Source organism: Strix aluco, chromosome 15, assembly GCF_031877795.1.
Source record: "Strix aluco isolate bStrAlu1 chromosome 15, bStrAlu1.hap1, whole genome shotgun sequence".
Classification (NCBI taxonomy): domain Eukaryota; kingdom Metazoa; phylum Chordata; class Aves; order Strigiformes; family Strigidae; genus Strix; species Strix aluco.
In genome coordinates this window covers 8,637,937-8,656,519 of record NC_133945.1, presented here as the reverse complement: position 1 = coordinate 8,656,519, position 18,583 = coordinate 8,637,937, and the positions used below count along the sequence as shown (strand labels likewise).

At 43.9% G+C, this 18,583-nt stretch overlaps 1 protein-coding gene and 1 pseudogene across 4 annotated transcripts in view; one reads left to right on the top strand and one right to left on the bottom strand.

Annotated features, from left to right (window-relative positions):
- Positions 1-995: 995 nt before the first annotated feature.
- Positions 996-2,225, top strand: LOC141930068 (urotensin-2 receptor-like; annotated as a pseudogene).
- Positions 2,226-5,576: 3,351 nt separating this feature from the next.
- SMURF1 (SMAD specific E3 ubiquitin protein ligase 1) overlaps positions 5,577-18,583 on the bottom strand; it is a 47,174-nt gene continuing 34,167 nt past the window's right edge. For 2 of the 4 annotated variants that reach the window (XM_074840445.1, XM_074840447.1), the window contains exons 10-18: positions 17,381-17,585; positions 17,008-17,111; positions 15,194-15,308; positions 14,042-14,220; positions 13,037-13,174; positions 12,567-12,687; positions 10,909-11,110; positions 10,001-10,085; positions 5,577-9,268 (exon numbers count right to left, since the gene is read on the bottom strand). In XM_074840445.1, coding sequence (XP_074696546.1) covers positions 9,169-9,268; positions 10,001-10,085; positions 10,909-11,110; positions 12,567-12,687; positions 13,037-13,174; positions 14,042-14,220; positions 15,194-15,308; positions 17,008-17,111; positions 17,381-17,585 — 1,249 coding nt within the window. In that variant the 3' untranslated portion in view covers positions 5,577-9,168. The remainder of the gene's footprint in view (positions 9,269-10,000; positions 10,086-10,908; positions 11,111-12,566; positions 12,688-13,036; positions 13,175-14,041; positions 14,221-15,193; positions 15,309-17,007; positions 17,112-17,380; positions 17,586-18,583) is intronic. The other 2 variants (XM_074840446.1, XM_074840448.1) reach the window with 1 other exon arrangement.

The window sequence follows — 18,583 nt, the reverse complement described above, 5'->3', positions numbered from 1 at the left end:
AGCTGCTGGAAGGGGAATACGGGCACATGGCCCGGCCCAGCCCCGGCAACCCGCACGTGCTGGGGGCCAGACCTCAGGATGATCCCCCCCCAAGGGCTCTGCTGCCTTTACAGGCGTTAAGTTGTAGTTTTGGGGTGCAAAGCGGCTCTAGACCGGAGCTGTGGGGCTCTCTGCACCCTCACTGCCTGCAGACCAGGGCAGGTTTATTTCCCCCATCACCAGCGTTGCTAATCCAGGCCTCAAGCATGGGTGAAACCAGGAGCTTTCTGTTTCCCCCAGGTTACTCATAAGGACCCAAGTTGGTCCATGGATGACTCTTCTCGCTTTCCTGGGACCCTTGAACTGCCTCCTTTCTGGCACCAGACCAGTGGGGGCTGGTTGCCATCCCGAAAACACTCTCAAAATCCAGGAACCCTGGTCCCCACCCTGCCCAGCCACGGGACAGAGCAGCTTTAGGGACTAGACACCACTGTGAATTTTTGAGAATGTTAATTTCTCCTATGATACCTGGTTAGGGGACCCCCCCAAGGAGGGTGAGGGCTGGGCCACATCCCATTCCCCCAAAGCATCCCAGCCTGAGGTTGAATCAGCACCACAGAGTTGGAGAGACCTGGGAGATGGGGAAAAATAAAAAAAGCACAGTAATTAAAAACAAATCTCATAGAAAATTATATGTCTGCAGCAATGCATGTTATGGAAGGAGTGGGGCAGGTGCCCAGGGGCAGTGGGAAGGGCTGGGGTGTCCTGGCATCGCCGCTGTGAGGGCAGAGGGACAAATCCCACCTCCTCTTAGGCTGGTCCCCCACCTTGCTGTGTGTGGGGAAGGCAAATGGCTTTTCCAGGCAGTGCCGGGGAGAGTGGCACTCACTGGAGCAGAGAGCTGCTGCCCCATCCCACTGCTGCCCCACCGCCGGGACAGCTCAGCCAGCAGCTCCCCTTCTGCAGCTCGGGATTTCCTTCAGAAGAGCTCCTGGGGCAGCTCTTGGCAAGCGAGGATGGAGCCAAACACGTGCATCTCAGTGCCCTGCCACCCCAAAAATGCCACCACCCAGCCCAACACCTCTTCTGAAAGCACCACTGACCTCTTGGTCACCTCTTTGCTCAGCTGCACCCTGGCCACCATGTGTGCAGTTGGGGCGGTGCGAAACATCTACACATCAGTGGTCACCACCGTCCCGACGAGGTGCACCAGCTCCGTGTACGTGTACACGTCACCTTGGCCCTGGCCCATCCCCTGCACTTACCCACCATCCTCTGCATGGTCTGCACGTACCTCGTGTGGGACTGGTACTTTGGAGACTTGGGCTGCAGGATCCTCTTCAGCCTCAACCTCCTCACCATGCACGCCAGCATCTTCATCCTCACCATCATGAGCACCGAGCGCTACCTGGCCGTCACCAGGCCTCTGGACACCCTGCGCAGGTTGAGTGACCACCAGCGGTCGGTCACCTGCCTGGTGGGGCTGGTGGCCTTCCTCCTCACCCTCCCCACTGTGATCCTCACTGACCTGCACACCAGTCACCGTGATGGGGTGACCAATCACTGTCCTCTTCAACACCTGCATCCTCAACCCAGACATCATCATCTGCTGCTCGCACACCAGGCTGGCTAGGACCTACTGGGGGTGCCAATGGGCTCCTGTTCTCAGCACCAAGGAAACACCCAATGTCCCAAGCAGAAGGTCCTGTATATGATCTTTGGCACTGGGCCTGCTTCCCGCCCTTCTGGCTATGACAGCTCTTCAGCATCTCTTGGTACAAGCAGGGGGACCGAGGTGGCACCACCTTCATCTCTTCCTTGTGACCTGCCCGGCCTACAGAAACCCTTAACCCCTTCCTCTACATGCTGCTCTCCAAGAATTACAGCAAGTACCTGTGGAGCTGGCACCAGGCTGCTGGGAGGCTGCCTGGCCCCACGTGTCCTCCCACCCGGGCCATTGCCTGGCTCCCGGGGGGGCTCTGGTGAGGATGGGTGCTCCCTGGGAGAGCTGGGTGCCTACGTTTCCCACCGCTGTGCCATCAGGTTAAGCCCTTCTGCTGGGGAACACGGTACTGCTGCTGCCTGTGTAAGGCCAGTAAGAGATATTGAGTACAGTAATAAATAAAAGGATAAAAGTCAGCTCCCCTGCAGTGGGGTGGCTCTGATCACTGAACTCGCCCTGAGCCTTATGCTAAACGTCTTTCTCGCAGTGTAAATTTTTATCTAGGAGCTCCACTGAAAACTAGTTTATTGCCAAATTAGTCTGAAAAACAATTTCCCAGAGGGAATCAGGGCTCTGGGCTCCCACTGCAAGTCCTCTGGAAACCACTTTTCCAGATCATTTCAGCCAAATCTGAGATGAGCTGTTTGCTGAGGGCTCCCACGGACCACATTCCCACACTGCCCACGTGCCACCAACATCTCCCCCATTCTGCAAAAGGGGGGTAAAACTTCAGAGCCTGGGAAGGAGGGGAAGCTCCCTTTGGATTTCCACCAGAAAGCAAAGGCATAAGGAGCCGCAGCACAAAGGGTCCCTGCTCTGACCACTGCATGTGGGTGCTGGGGAACCCCACCCTGTCCCCCCCACAGCCATTGATGCTCGTGGAGGTGAAGCGAGTGACATGGAGCCACCCAAGAGGTTGCATTTCCCTCCTGGCCAGCGGCTCTCCCAGGCAGGGGTGGGCTCAGGGCCCAGCCCATCCGTGGCTGCAGAAGCCGATGCTGCAGGGGGTCAGCCCTGGCCCTCCCAAAGCCCAAACACGGGGCTGTGTCAAAGGACAGCACAGGCACATGGTGACAGTAAATGCAGCCCATGGCAGGCAGCAGGGACCAGTCCCTTCGGAGAAAGGACAGTCGCTCACTCCCCTCCTGCAGAGCCAGACCAAGGAGATCTACCCCTCAGAGCATCCAGCCCAGATCTGCATCGTGCAGACGTGGCAGCCCCCCTGCCCCCAATACAGGTCCGTACCAAACACACAGCATCAGTCTCACACGTCCTTGGCACACCCAGGAAAAGCTGCCCAAGCCAGGCACCACCGGCCACCTCCCCTTGGGGTCAGTGAGGGCCAGAAATGCTCCTGCCCATGTCCAAGACTGGAATCAAAGGAGGCAGGCAGGCTCATTTGATCAGCATCCATTTAAATTTAATTTCAAAATCTCCCAGACCAAATGCTTTGTCAGCCCAGGAAGATTAAATGTACCTCAGCCCTCTGACCAAGGTTACCTCTGTGGAAGAGACCAGGCTGGACCAGCAAGATTCACCTTGCTTACTTCTTTTCTGCCTCATCACCATATCCAGAAGGTTTCTCTCATAGGTCTTCTCCTAAAACCTGGCCAAACACCACCACCGGGGTTTCCCCAGCCCTCCAGGAACATTCCTCCCCCCGCCCCCTGCACAGGGACCGCTGTGGCTCAGCGGTTTTCAGCCGCAGCCTGACCTTGGCTCCAGGTGCCAACTGCTTCTGAATCCGCGACAGAGATCAGCAAACTTGGCATGACGCTCCGGCAGCCGGCTGCAACGCCACTCTTACCTGCCCCTGAAACACCCCTCTTCTGCAGGCCGTAACAGCCAGGTTGTGGTGCGAGAAAACGTCTGTCCTTCTCAACCTGCTGAGGCTTAACCTCCTACTCATTGTCTTACATCCAACCGTGAGCTCGCCAGGCAGATTTTCTTTTATTGCGTGTTTGTGCAAGACAGCAGGGTCCTGGTCCCGTGTCAGGGGCTCTTGCTCTCCAGAGGGCTGTAAGTAACACAGTAATGCTCTGGCCAAGGCTGGGAGGGTCGGCAGGAGAGGTGGGCATCGTGTCATCCATCCAGCAAGTAGTTGTGAGACTGCAGAAGGGCATTATAAATTTAGGGTTGATCTTGTTTCAAACTAGCAAGATCAGAAAGAGAGGCGGCACCCCCTCCTCCTGCCCGCCATTCCCCACCACACCTGAAAGGATTTTGTCTGTGATCATTTATTGGCAAAGCATTGGGGGTTTAGTTTTACTCTAAGAACACGTGAAGAAAGGCTGAAAGGGGAAGCAAAAGGGAGGGTTTAGCTGGGCATCAAACTAAAGTTCCAACAGAAAATATAAAGATGTTTCCTTGTGAGTTAAAGCCCATTCCGCTGTGCCTTTTTAAAGTGCATACGAGTGGGCAGGGGCTGTCCTTCCCCCAGCAGGCAGAGTGCCCAGGACACAGGAGCATCATCGTAAATCAGAAAAGAAATTGTCACTATGAGGTCAGTGCTCCTGCTCACAGTCTGGTTTTGTACATCCTGCAGAAAGAGGCAGAGAATGGAAAATTTAACTTGAGGAATTTAATTGACTTGCCAAGCTTCCATAAAAGAGACAGTCAATTCCTTGAGCTCTGTAAGATTTCCTAGGAGAACTATTGATTTTTTTATCATGTTTTCAAAAAGTTCACATAGTGCAGAAGTCCTACAGCAACCCCTCTTCAGCATACCACATCCACTGGAGCAGGCTACAGGAATCCTCCTATTAGCTGTGTGCACATACCAAAAGTGTACCAGAAATCAGGAATACTTCCCAAAAATTATTTATTAAAGAAAACACAAAGCAGGAGCAGTGTTTGACAGAGCACTGAAGGACTGACAGCATTTCTTGCTCCAAATCATCAGGCAAAAATTGTTCAGTCCCCGCTGCTGGCTGAAATGAGGGGGAGGGCAAAACCAGCTCCCCAGTCATTTGCTCATTATATATTAGTGCATTTGATCATATTGTTAAGTTACTCAAAGAATAAAAAACATTATTGAATAGTGTCCCCCCCCCGCTTTTTTTTTTTTTTTGAAAAAACAAAATACGCACAGATTAAAGACATCCCAGCTTTCAGCTTTAGAGGGCAGGCTCTGCTGCAGCCGACACCGATACCAAGCAGTGAATGGTCACTACCAGCACCATCCTCAAAGTCGTACCCATCTTTCTCCACTTGCAAAACACTACTAATTAGAAAAAAAATCCAAACAGGAAAGCAGAGATTCATCAGCATTAATGATGCTTTCTCCAAGTCTCATTAAGAGGGGGGATTATAATTTCCTTCCTGAAAACTGAAGGTTTGGAAAAATAACAGGACAAATAATACGAAGGGAAAGAGATAAAGGCTGGTTAATTAATCAGTCAAAGAATGAATGAAGTGCTGTACCTGAAAAGGAGGCATTTTCTCTGGGCAGTTCATATAAATCTGTTAAATCAGCTGCATTTCCATACCTTGGCGCGAGTTGGCTACCACAGCCACAGTCCCACCGCAGAGGTGCTGGTACTCAGAGCAGCGTGAGCCACTTCTGTGAGCAAACACTGATGCTCGATAATCATGAGAGACCAGTGCTAACAGCAGGACAGCTTCATCACACGGAACTCTGCCTCTGTCAAACAAACTGGATTTTTTTTTTCGCCTCACTCATTGTTTTGTAATGCTACACCATTTTCAATTAACAGCAATACTTTCCTTTTGTTGCTGCCTTTTCACTCTGCCTTTATCCCCCACCCCATCTCCAGCTAAGCACAGCACCACCCCAACTCTTTAATTATGAGTGTATCAATTTTTCTGTGACTTCCATAAATATTTTAACAAACAAAACAGTGGATACCAAGAGTTTAAAGTTGTGAGTTTATTGCATATGTAACAAAAATGAACATGACCTCCTGGGTCCAGCCTACTATACAATCACTGTTTATTCCAGCTGGTTCCATAACCACATTAAATAGAACTAGTATTTCTTTAAATACTTTGATTTAGACATAAAATGAAACATTAGTGTACAACTTTCACAAAATAAATCTGCAATAAAAACAGTGGGAAGAATAACAAGGATAGCAGCAATACTTAAACATGACATTACAAAATAATAAATTAAAAAAATACATTATAAAGTGGTTGAGGAACAAAAAATTAACAAATTAAAAACAGATCCATACTGTGTTTCTGGAAACTTGCTGTGCCACACAGCCCTGAACCTGGGCACTGGCTCCAGAGGGCCCAGTGGCTGGATCACTAATTTACAAAATCTGTTGGATTTCATAACCACCTCGACTTGAACTAAGTACATACTGCTGAGCAAATGCTGATTTCACCACCTGGAGCTTCGAGCAGCCTTTTTGAAGCAGGGTCTTGTCTAACATAATGCCCAAGTTAACGCTAACATTCATAAAACAGTCTCGTTTCTTCCCGATTTAAAACACGAGCAAAGTGGTGGTTTCCTACATCCCTGAGCATATAGTATAGGCTGATGAGCAGTATCAGGGCAAGCACTGAAGGTCTGTGCCAATGGACCAGCTTTTAGGTTTGCCTTTAGGACAGGAACAAAAGACACACTGTACCTTGTATTTCCTTCTGGTCAGATCCCAGAGTATCCGTGTACAAGGTGGAACGTGTAATGACAAAATGAACACCAGACTTGATGTTATTCTTTGGGCAAGTTTGAGAAGTAACAACCAGTTCAAGTGCTGGCAGACCAAGTGGGAATGAACATACAAATTCAGACAGCTGAGGTTATCCGAACAGCTCCCGAGACCTCAGAGAGTCAATGGCTCAAGCCAGGCAAACTCCCATTTGCATTTCATCCTTCCCCGGCCTCGAAACCAGCCACAGGAAGAACAAGCCATCGCTTAAAACCCATCCTGCCTCACTTTATTTTCCTCCATCCACTCAACCAGCTTTAAGGCCTGCCTCAAATGCATGTACGGAACAATAGAAAAAAAATGTCTTCATCGTCACTGAAGTGGCACAAAATTGCAAAGACAACACGATGGGAGAGGTGGCGAAGCTGTTTTAAAAGAGAACTGAAATAATTAAAAAGACAGCGCCCTATTCTCATTACTGTCAGCATGGAGGAGGTACCTTGACAAGGGCTTTTAAATACAGCAAAAACAGACGGACTTTTCAAAACAACAATCCTTGTCTATTCTTATTTTGTGCATTCAATAAAACACTGACCTAGCAAAGACATTAGGAACTATCATATGTCAACTGTGTCATTGACATAAAGCTACTTGACCTATAGATTTCCAAATCAAGGGCCTTGACCTTCACCTCGCTTGGTTTTTACCGAGCCAGTTGTGCTGCATGTAGAGCTTACGTGATAGGATTTCTGTTAGTGGTGGGCTTTAGTATCTTTTTTTAAACTCTTTTAGTGAAAAATCCACATGAGACTGCATGCAAAGCTTTTGGGCAATAATCCATTTTGCATTTTTCCTATCTGACTGGTTTATTGCACATTCAAACGTACTGAAAGGATTAAATACACTCTATGAACAGGTACGACTTCACAGCCATTTTGAAAAGCCAGGGCTGTGGGAATTCTGCTACTCAGCCCAAGACTGTACAGATGCTTGTCTGCCGACAGTTGCATTTCCCCTCTTTTCTGCAAGAGAGTCACGTAGTTTCATTTACGTCCCAACAACCAGTACTGCAGGAACTGGTCCCCAAGTGCCAAAAGATTCCTACAGAACATGGGTCTAAATACGCCTCTCCTGTACAGTCTTGCAGGGTGAGCACCTTTAGCCACCCCGTGCAAATCTCACAATAGGGTACAGGTTTACACCTCCAATGCAATCCTTACTTCCAACAACAAATCACAAGAATTATGGTCAATGGAAAAAAAGAAAACCACAAACAAAACAGAGGAAGATGCTAGGGTTTTGACAAGTGTCTACTTTCTGTCCTATCACAGTTTAAAGCTATTATCAAATTCAATTAAAAAAAGACAAAATAGAAGTATTCCAGTAGACATCTTCTAAGAACGATCTCTTACCCACAGCTGAATTTCAATGCACTATTCCATAAACGTAACATCTGTTAAATGTTTCAGTAATGAATCTTCTCTAAAAACCAGGCTTGCCAAAGAAAAAAAAAAATCCTATACAAGCAAGTCTGCTTTACTTAAGTTTAGACATGTTTGATAGATAACTGGGTCTTTCTGAAGCCGTGTTATTTGCTAAAATACTGTCTCATCTTGGTGTGCAAACTGGAAAAAATGTTAGTGATTCAGGTATTTGATTTGCTTTTGTTTCCCCTGGGAAGTCATTTTAGCAATGTGTTAGAGAGCAAACCTTTTAATATTAGTTTCAGATATTTGAAAAAACAGCCTTATATGGCTCTCTGGAGAAATTTTCATCCCTACAGAACAGAACATAAATTCTTCCAATAGCTTTCCATAACGTTTAAAATGTACTCACTATATAGTTATCCTTGTACCTCAACCTCCAAATAAACCTTTCCCAAGGCCAAAAACTTCAGAACAGAAGTCTGCTCTGTTAACTTAGCTTTCAGCCATTTCCATGTGAGTCTTAGCATTTGAAGTCACACAAACACATCTCGGGTAAAACAGTGTGGCACAGAAATCACAGCTTTAGGATTGAATAGATTTTTATCCTCTGTCTCCTCCTCACAAGGCTTCTCTGCAAGGTACTCACATCTGAATGAACTATGGAAAGTAATTCTGCAGGAGGAAATAATTGTTTTCATGTGCAAAACAATTAGATTTCAGCCAGGACAACCAAAAAGAAATCATACAATACCATTTAAGCTGTCCCAGATTCCTTCACTTTTCTCAAGGTGAGCCACAGCTTCCACTGGGAGCTTCCTGCTAAGGCAGAACTTGGATTTCTTTACCTTTCAGTTAAGTGTTCATATGGAGGTATTTTCTGCTAGAAGTTTACTTTTTAAACAGGTGTTTAAAATGTGCAATGCAAATTCTAGTGCCAGTCAAGACACTCTGCACCCGCCAGACTCTACAAGGGCTCAAGCTTGATTTAAGACAGACTAACCAGGTACACCTACCAGTTGCAAGTCCTCAGCAAATTAAGCTCATTCTTAATTACACTTTGATTCTCCTATTAAAAAAAACCCACAGGTCACTGACCCTATCACAATATGTGTTACAAATCTAGCAGAATATCCTGTGTAACCAAAGCCAAATGCCGAACTTGGCTGCATTTCATTTTATGGGGGATGGAAGAAGAGGGAAGGGGTTATTGTAACAAAGGGGAGAAAATAGAGTTGGAAACCACCAACAAAAGCCCCTACCCCCACCCTCATCCACCAGCGGCGGAAGGGAAACAGCCCCATCTCTAAGTTGTCTAGAGTTCCGATGCTTCAGACAGCTTAGCAGGAAGTTCACAGCAAGCTTCTTCTAGCTTTTGATTTGGTGGTCCATGAGCTAGCATCTGTTTCCTTTGGTTGCTTTTTCACTCCACAGCAAACCCACATGTCTCTTCCACAGCTGTCAACAGCTTCTCATAAAGCTTCTCATATGACTCATAAGGCGGAATGTCAATCCGGTTAAAGCTAGAGGTAAAATAAAAACACATTGAAGTATATGAATCTAAAATATTTATTGGGAAAAAAAAAATCTAGATCAGCTACACACAGATAAAATTTATAAAAATCAAAGAAAGCCTCAGCCCCTTCAGCAGCCAAAGGAGACAAGATAACACACAGCTGTATTTCTGCAGCAGGAACACACGACTTAATAGAGCAGCGTTTGGGAGGAGGAGGAGGAAGCAGGCGGAAGATGCAGGAGACTTGCAAATAAAGCAAGATATCAGACAGGCCTACTCCCTGCTCTGCCGGCAGACAATCTGTGTGGCTGCTGAAATTATTTCCTGTCTCTGATAGAGTGAGACTTCCGTACAAGAGCTCAGTTCTGCGCCTATACTGTACCAACAATGCACTTTTCCTACATTGTACATCTGAAAACTATTCTTTGTAATCCTGGATGAGAACTCATTGCTGTGAGTCATTTCTCGATGAATGCTTTTGCTTAACATGTAGAAATAAACTTCTCACTATCCAGAATAATCAACTCTGGGATAAATGAAAACCAGAAATAGTACAGAACTATAAGAAGTCGATTATTTTGCTGGCTGCAGAGTACAGTTATTTCCAAGCTAGCAGAGCACACGTGGAGTCATCTATGCATATCACATGGTGAATCCATACCCAGGACAGACAGAGATGATTCCTTTAAACCAAGACAAAGGGAAAACAGCACCGACATGCAGAATGTTTTCATCTTACCAAGTGTGGGCTTTTGGAAGGTTGTCCGTGTTTGCATCTATTAAATGGATGGTAAACAGTCTGGGTCCTGCAGCGCCTGTAGAACCTTACACACAGACATTCTAGTTAATGCACTTCAACACAGCATCACTCATGCACACAAATTTTGCTACATATAAAAAGGCAAGAGAGAAAATCACAGTTCCAGCTGCAAACATAAGTATGTCATAGGCTAAATCTGCAGATCAGATTTGCAGCTGATGAAGGGGTGGCTGAAGCAATAGGGCTGTTCATGACAATGAATTTGCAGACCAGTATTTTGGAAAGCTGCTAAACTTTATGTTAACAAAGTTGCACCTTCAAAAATGAAAAGACTTAAGTGCAGGAAGGTTTTCCTTGTAAAACAGAACTATGTATTTTAATTTTGAACAGCAGGCCACTGTAGGGCAACAGATGGAACGTTATCAGGAGAATCACAACAGCCTAGAACACCACCACCTTTTCTGATGACAAAAACTGCAATTGTCAGGAACTTGGTTTAGAGTCTAATGGTTTGCTGCCAAACAATGAAGGGAATACAATTTTCATGTGAAAAAGTTGTTTGGTCAGCTCTAAAATCACATGAACGCTTGCCTGCAATGATTTTAACATCAGTCCACAGAGTTGTAGGAGACTGATGAGCTAATATTGACACCAGTCAAAGTGCTACATGGTGACAGATTTACCAGCTTCTATCGCTATTGGCAATGGCTGAAGTGTTCGCCATCAGCAGAGCTGCTGACAAATGAAAAACTGCTCTTGGGATCTGAAGTTTGTAAGTACTTGGGTTATCCAGTAATATGCTGATATTCTACAAGGGGCTAGTAAATACCACATGATTTTTATCTCTTTCTCCCACCACAGATTAACTCAGCCTCCACATCAGTCACCTTGTAAAGCCTTGAAACCCTGAAGTGGGACACGCGTCGAACCCGTCACAAACTGCAGCAGTCTTGCCCTTCTTTCTTCATCAAATGTTTCCACTGCTTGCCAGAACCACTTCACAATATTGCTATCTGCCATGCAGTGCTTTAGACGTGTGTTTGACTTCCAGTCGTTCAGGTCTATCTTATCCAGGCCTCCTATGATTAGCTGTTAAAGGATTAGAAAAACGTTTAACATTCAGAGTCATTTCAGGTTTGCAGCTATAAAAACATACGCCCAACTATTTCACGAAGCCTAGCATTCTTTACGCGCTGGAGTCACCTTTCTGATGCACGGTAACACTCCAAAACAGTTTAGGATAGGCAGTAAATCTCTCCATTTAAACTGCAATGAAACTGAGGCCAAGGAGTACACTTACCAGAACTAGAATTTTCATAGGAAACTAGAATCAAAAGACCATTCAAGACCTGCTTTGTTAAATCTATCCTACCTGAAAAGCACAGCGTATCTTTATGAGGGTACAGGACAGACTTGAAAGAAGGCACATCGTCTGCTGGGCTACACAACATCACTGTCCTGGTGCGGGTTTGTCCTAGAGGTGCCAATACCAACTACAACAGCATCCTGTTGAGTTTGTTGGTAACATCCTTGTTGGTTTGTCGTTCCACAACAAACTACAAAAACTTTGCATCTGTTTTCTGATGCCATTTGTGAGAGGCTCTGACACAGACCAGACATTCTACTCCAATCTCTTTTCCAGATGACACCAGGTTGCAAAATACTGTAAAAGGAAGTCACTGCTGGCTGTGAATCTAACAACCTCCCCTGGCAACAACAAATAAATGTCATGGAGAAAACCTTATCGCTCAAAACAAAATGTGCGTCATATTCTAAATTTCCCAGGGCACAGCACCCACTTACACTCATTTACATTATTAGGACAGTTGTGACTGTTCTGACGCAGACAGTATTGAAATATTGAATGGATTTTTAATCTGCCTTTTCAAGCAGCTAGCAAATGGAATGAAATAACTGCATGGGATTAATCAGTACACACAAACAACTAGCACGAAGCTAGTGCTTCCAATACCCCAAACGGTCCATATTCCACAGGTTGCCTTTTTTTTGAAAAGGCAAAAACAGAAGAAAAATTGCTATAACACAAACTATTTTAAGAGGTAGCACTCTGCATCTCAGGATTAAATGAGAAAACAAATTGATTTCTTTTCTATATGCTTTACACTTCTATTTTAGTCTCTGTAAACCATGCCCTATGTGCATATAGAAACAGCCATGTATGAAAACAGTTACTGAAGAAAACAAGTTCTGGGGTAGATAACATGTTAGGTCTTGCCAACAGTTACTCAGACTTGCAGGACTCCCTGCCCAGACCACCTGCTTTGAGCATTAGTCCTTGGTTAGACAATGTGGTGTATTTGTCTCTCCCTGTTCTCTCCCTGTTTAAGTAGCTCTCTCCGTAATGTTAACCCAAAGAATGCCTAGAATAAACCAAAAAGGGTTTGGTTAAACAAATACACAGCTTTCTGGTATGTAAACTGGAATAAGATTCATGGGTTTGTTTTTTGTTTGTTCTTTAAAATCTGTGCTTGATTGTGGATCAAACAAATTACAAAACAATATACCACGTGGATAAAACATATACCTCAAGTTCCTTCTGGTCGAAAGGCTTAAGGAGATGTTGAGGAATTAGTTCGTTAAAACCTTTCTGCAGAGCCAGGAACTGTGCCTCTATTCCTCTCATAAATCGCCAGTTTACGTACAACCTGGGGGGAAAGGAAAGAAAAAGTCAGGGATGATGAGCTAGATAGGACTGGACTTTTTATAGCAGAGCTGGAAAATGCTCATTTTACAGAGGAACTTGTTTTAATACACACATTTTGTATTATGAAAGAAATGCTTCTCAGTTCCTTTTTCCATCAGCAATTAATTATTGCACCATCAACAGAAAGACCTAAGTATAATTGACAGCTTCATCTTTCCATTGTGTGAAAACACTCATGTCATTTATGACTCAGGTATTTCCCCCAAAATACTTATTTCATATAAAAAATTTCATCTGTTAACTACCTTCTTTCCACTATAGTTGCAGGATATATTTTTGTTCTGCAATACCTGACATATTCTTTCTTGTTCTCTTCTGTCACTGGAATATTCCTACCATTTGGTTTGAGTTCATGCTGTAAAATCCGCCCAAAAGCGTTGTGTTCCACACAAAATGTATGGTCCAGAACGGGGGTGATGTCGTTCTCTCTGACAATGCAAAGACAGAGGGTAAACCTAGTATTTTTGATATTTTGATAACTCTCAGTGATGATGCTGACTGTTTATTATTTGAACACTTGAGTTAGTCTTCAGGATAAAGCTCGTAACTAGCCATTTGCATGTCACACCACTAGAGGAATATCGCCAGTCACCAATGTCTATACAGCTTAACGGTGTTGAAGAGCCTGATCAGTTATGGGTCACCCCTGTAATTCTAGTAGTACTCAGGATAATGAATAAAACCTTATATACACAAAACCACACACACACATATATATACACACAGCAATAATCTGATCTGCTGTCATGTATCAGTGTGAAGCATGGAAGGGATCACATGCAGTGAACATCAACAACATCAGTAACTTTAAATACAACATTCAAAACAGCATTTCAGAAAACAAATCGAGATAATGCAAAGCAGTGCTGAAGAGTCCCAAAGGTACACTGAATGTTGGGATGTTGTTCTGAACTGTAAGCATACAGAAGCCCAAATTACTTCCATTTTATTTCCTTTTTAATCAAAGTTCGTTTTCTTTTGAACAAGGCTGTACTTCCCCTCAGATCTCTGTGCTGAGTTTGGATTTTGATACTGTGATATTCTACCATACCCATGCAATGTTTAATGATTTAGTATCTACTCTTCTGCAAGGGGAGCTAACAGAGTTTGCAATAAGAACTCTTCCTCAAGTACCTTGAGCTTTTTGACATAGAACAGTAGATTAATAATTTTGTACAGAACTCCACCATTACAACTTTTTTGCAAACACTTTCTATAAAGCGTTATCTCACTACTACCAACATACTCTACCCCATCCTCTCTACAGCAAGACAATTGATAAATACAGTACTTACAAGATCCAGACCAAACTTTTGTGTAATTCTGGGTCAACAGATTCCAGATCAGAGAGCTGAATGGGCTTCCCCAGAAGTTGTTTGTAAAAGGGAACTGTGAAACCCCCATTGATATAGTGTCCATGGAACACAGCCAAACCCATTATCCGACCAACAAAATGGAAATAAGACAAATGGTCCTGAAGGGAGAGAGGAGAGAAAATCAGGCAGCAGGAAGACACTGACATCTTGTGGTTATATCGGCGCCATCCGTTTTATGTTCAGTGCAAGTTATCTGCAACCCTCTGGGCAAGAGGAGCCACCATTTTTCCTCATAACATAACCAAGAACAGAAGCATTTAATGATTAAATGCCTCAAACAAGTCTCTGTGCATTACCTGACTAATAAATTGGATACAAGTCCTCCAGACCTCTTGAAGGGCAAAACAGAAAATTCCCACGAAAGCCCCAGAATCCAAGAAGATATGACAATTTCAAACAAATTAGTTTATTCTTTGTTTAACCATCAAAATCTTTTTGCCCTTGAGGAAGCAGGCCATGTGCTTGTTTTCTTCATGTCTTTCACATTGCTTATAAACTGACTTTCAAAACCTGAGGCATAAGTCCTATTGTTGAGATTCTTCCGATCTATCTCCCCCATCTTACAGAGCAAATGTCAGGAAATGTCACGTCAGGAAAAATTCCCCTACTAATACAGAATTGCTTCTCCTTTTAAGGTCTGCAGCAATACAAATTCTCCAGTAAGAAAAAAACCCAAGCACAGCAGCTTATTGAGAAATGGCAAGCAAGGCATACAAGCCCCCCCAGTCACGGGGTGAGCACTGCTCAGATGCAACGTCATTTACACAACCACCTGCATTCACAAGGGAGATGAATTTCACCTACGTATCTCCTCAGAATCACGGTGCATCCCAATCAGTACTGAGGAGTCTCAAAGATACCAGATACTTATCAAAGGATACCTCCTGTCGTGTTTTTAGTTTCTGAACAAAACCCCTCTGCTTCATATTATATCAATATAAGACTCATTAACACATTCTTCTTCTGCTTTACCCTTCAGTTTTCACTCTTGTCATGGAAGAACAGCTGTAACAAAAAAACTGCAGAGGACGTCTGTGAAAGTAGGTATGTCACTCAGAAGTGAATACTTACAGGATTGATAGAAGAGTCTGGATTTATTTGCAGCATGTAAATATTATCTGTGGAGTACTGGAAGAGTCCATAATAGGGATTCAACATCTCATGGCACAGTAAGTACAACCATTCTCTGCCCCAAGGAGGAAAAAAAAATAAAGGTATTTTAGAAGGGTGCAACTTCTACTTAAGTTTCAGACAACACAATTATTGTGAATCATCAGTTATGAAATGCTTATTTCAAAATCAGATCACCTCGTACTGCCCTCCATTTGCAGACCAAAAAGGTATGCTTAAAAACCCATAAACCGTCTTACTCCATTCACAGGCAGACTTGTTTTAGTTTAGAAATACTGAAGGGATTTAACATCAGTTAGAGAAGCTACAGCAAGCTGTTAGACAATGCCATCAACAAGTTGAGTCTGAACAAGACCCAATTCCAAGAACATCTTGACTTTGTACAGATTTTTGGAGACTGAGAGATCTGCTCTTCTGCAACCTGTACAGTATAAAAAAAAAAATTTAAAAACCTGTTGTTTAAAATTGGCTCACTGGAAATCTTTAGAAAAGCTGTTTTTCTGTAAATGCTTGAAGACCAGAGAATCTCTGCTTTCAGCAGACAGGTCAGAAGGGGCAGAGAGACCAAACGCATTAAAAGAGGAGGGGTTAGGTAAATTCTCTCACCTCAGTAACAAGGATGAATGGAACTAAAGCTGTTTCTGACCTCCCAACTCACCATGACAAATAGCCTTTTATTATTAAATTTGGACACCCATCCCCGGCCCAAACGTTGTGAGAGAACTATCAACTTTAATGCTTAGAAGTGGATCCACGCTGATCTGAAAGAGCTTGTTGCAGCAAATGGGCAATTATGAAAGCCATCAGGGCAACAGGATGCCGACAGTGGAGCCACTCAAGGTTGCCTCGGGTAAGGCAGCTCAGAATGTTCCAACTTCTTTCTTTTGTCCAGTGATGGGTTACTGAAAGACACCTAAGTGGGTGACTCAGCCTTTGTGGATTTGAGAAATTTCTCCCTGAATTTACACAATGCATCTGAGCCACTGCAGAGACAGGCATTTTGGTGATGCTACAGTCAGCTCCAGAACTTCAGATCTGATGCAACCCACAGGGAATTATTATTATTTTCAAGAGGGAGACAAGTCATCTCTAAAATTTTAGCCTTTGTTTAGGATTAGTTCATCTCCACTCCTGCTCCAACAGATCAGAGGACTCTCCTGAATGTGGCTGAGACATAACAAAAAGGAACCCCTATCGTCTTGCAATCCATTCGCTGGAAATCAGACAGGGATATTTAACAAAACCTTTGCTGTGATTTGGATTTTACTTCAGAGTCTATACGCTTCTTGAAAGACCTCACAATTTCAGTTGATCACACTTTCATTTATGAAACTGGAGCCTGTTGTTGGGATCAGCACTTTCTGCAATAAGATCAATAGCCTAACCTAAACAAGCCTTTCACACTCACTGGGTAATGGTGATGAAAACAGAGTACCTATGGAGAAGAGGGGAAACAGAAACACCCCAATCTCACATTAATTCCAGTAATGTTCCCAAATACAAGGCATACCAAGTCATTTAGTATGAGCCTTTGACACCAGGAGGGCTGTAGGACAGCTGTTACATCACACGCTTCTGCTGTCTAATCTACCATGATATGAAGACTGAAGCTACAACCACTTTGTGATAAACTAGATCACAAATAACTTACATATACCATTAACAGATAATTTAAAAGGGAATGGTACCAGCCATGGGACACTTTAAGGACAATTTTACAGTTAAAAAGTGTCAGACAACCCCCCAAATCTCACCTTGCTACTCCTCCATAATCCAGGCCTTCCTCTCCTCGGAATTTCACCATAAGCCTCTTTTTCAAGTCTTTTGGCCTCATCTTCATTATCTGACGGTAGGATTCCTATATGTGTATTTTTACAAATAGATATTTTATTTTCTTCCTGTAATTAAGTCTACTAAGATGCATTACTGTAAGACATAGATTGTTACTCAACTACAGAAAACATTCTGTTAAAGTGTCAATCTGAAGCAAATTTCAGTGACAACTCTGCAACACTTGGTGGTACTCACTACCACCCTGGTGAAACAAACTCGCTATAATCAAAGATCAGTTTTACTTAACTCCTGAGTGACAAAAGCTGCTATTAGTAGTAAAGAGTCAATCCATACCTCAAATATTTCCTCTCTGGATACTTCAATGCGACAGTGACCAGCCTGTGGTTGCTGAAGAGAGAGCTCATGTCTGAGAACTTTCAACTTTTGTACCAAGTCTCTTTCATATCTCTGTGCAGGCAACTCCTCACCGTCTTCTAGTGATCCCTCATTTGGAGCTGGCAGAGGCTGCTGGCTGGGCTCTTTCAGCTGGCATTGATGGCTTTTAAAGGGAAGTAAAATATTTATTCTAGAAGCATAACAATAAGGAATATGTAAAACAATGATGGAAGAACTGATCAAGCTTCTCTAAGAGGAACCTGGAGTGAAATGTGTATTCAGCTGGGTAACTTCTATAGCATCATTTGCCTACATTCAGGAGTGTAAGGAATACAGATATTTACAACAGAGTTTCAGCATTTTTCAGCTCAGTTTTTATATGGCAATACATTGTGGATGGCTATGGAGCATGATCACTGAATGCTGACTGAGCTGCAACTAAAAAGTTTCTGTGGTATTTCTCCCATGTGGAGACAACTTTCAAGGGTATAACATGAAAACAGACCTCTAATGGAACAAAGAACAGCTTTATAAATGGAACTAACAACTGCAATGAATTTTACTCCAGCTCCATGCAAAATAAGGCTGGGGATTCTTGACATAGTAAAAGTACTGCATCTATCATTATTACAAGAGAAAGGTGTACTTGTCCCAAATAGTTGCAGCTTCATACATTCAACTATCCTTATCCATCATTGCTTTATTTGGGTTGTAGAGCAATTATTTTTTAGATACAGAGATTCCCAGCTGGCTTCAAGCACAAGACAACTCAGATCCAGAAAAAAGTCTGATCTTGGGCACAACAAGCACTGCCAGGCTGCTTCCAGGGTCAGTTCTGTAACAGTTCTGCTGCCTCTGCATGATGCAGAGCTTGAGCTTATTAAATCCTGCTAAACCCAAACTGGCTGTGCACAGCACCAGGCAACCAGACTCCAGCTGGCTTTATATTCCTGTTGTCTGGAGCTCAAGGGAGCACGAAGCCAGTTCAGGTCTAGCATAGCTAGTGCAGGGCTAGAACTGCTAATCCAGACAGGCATGGGCTGACTGCTGTGGAACCACCTGGCAGACCCTCTACCCCACACCCCAGCATTTCCAGAACTGCAGATTGGCTCCAGCACAGCTTGGGGCAGTTTTGTCAAACCAGCTTAAAGAGATGAATGT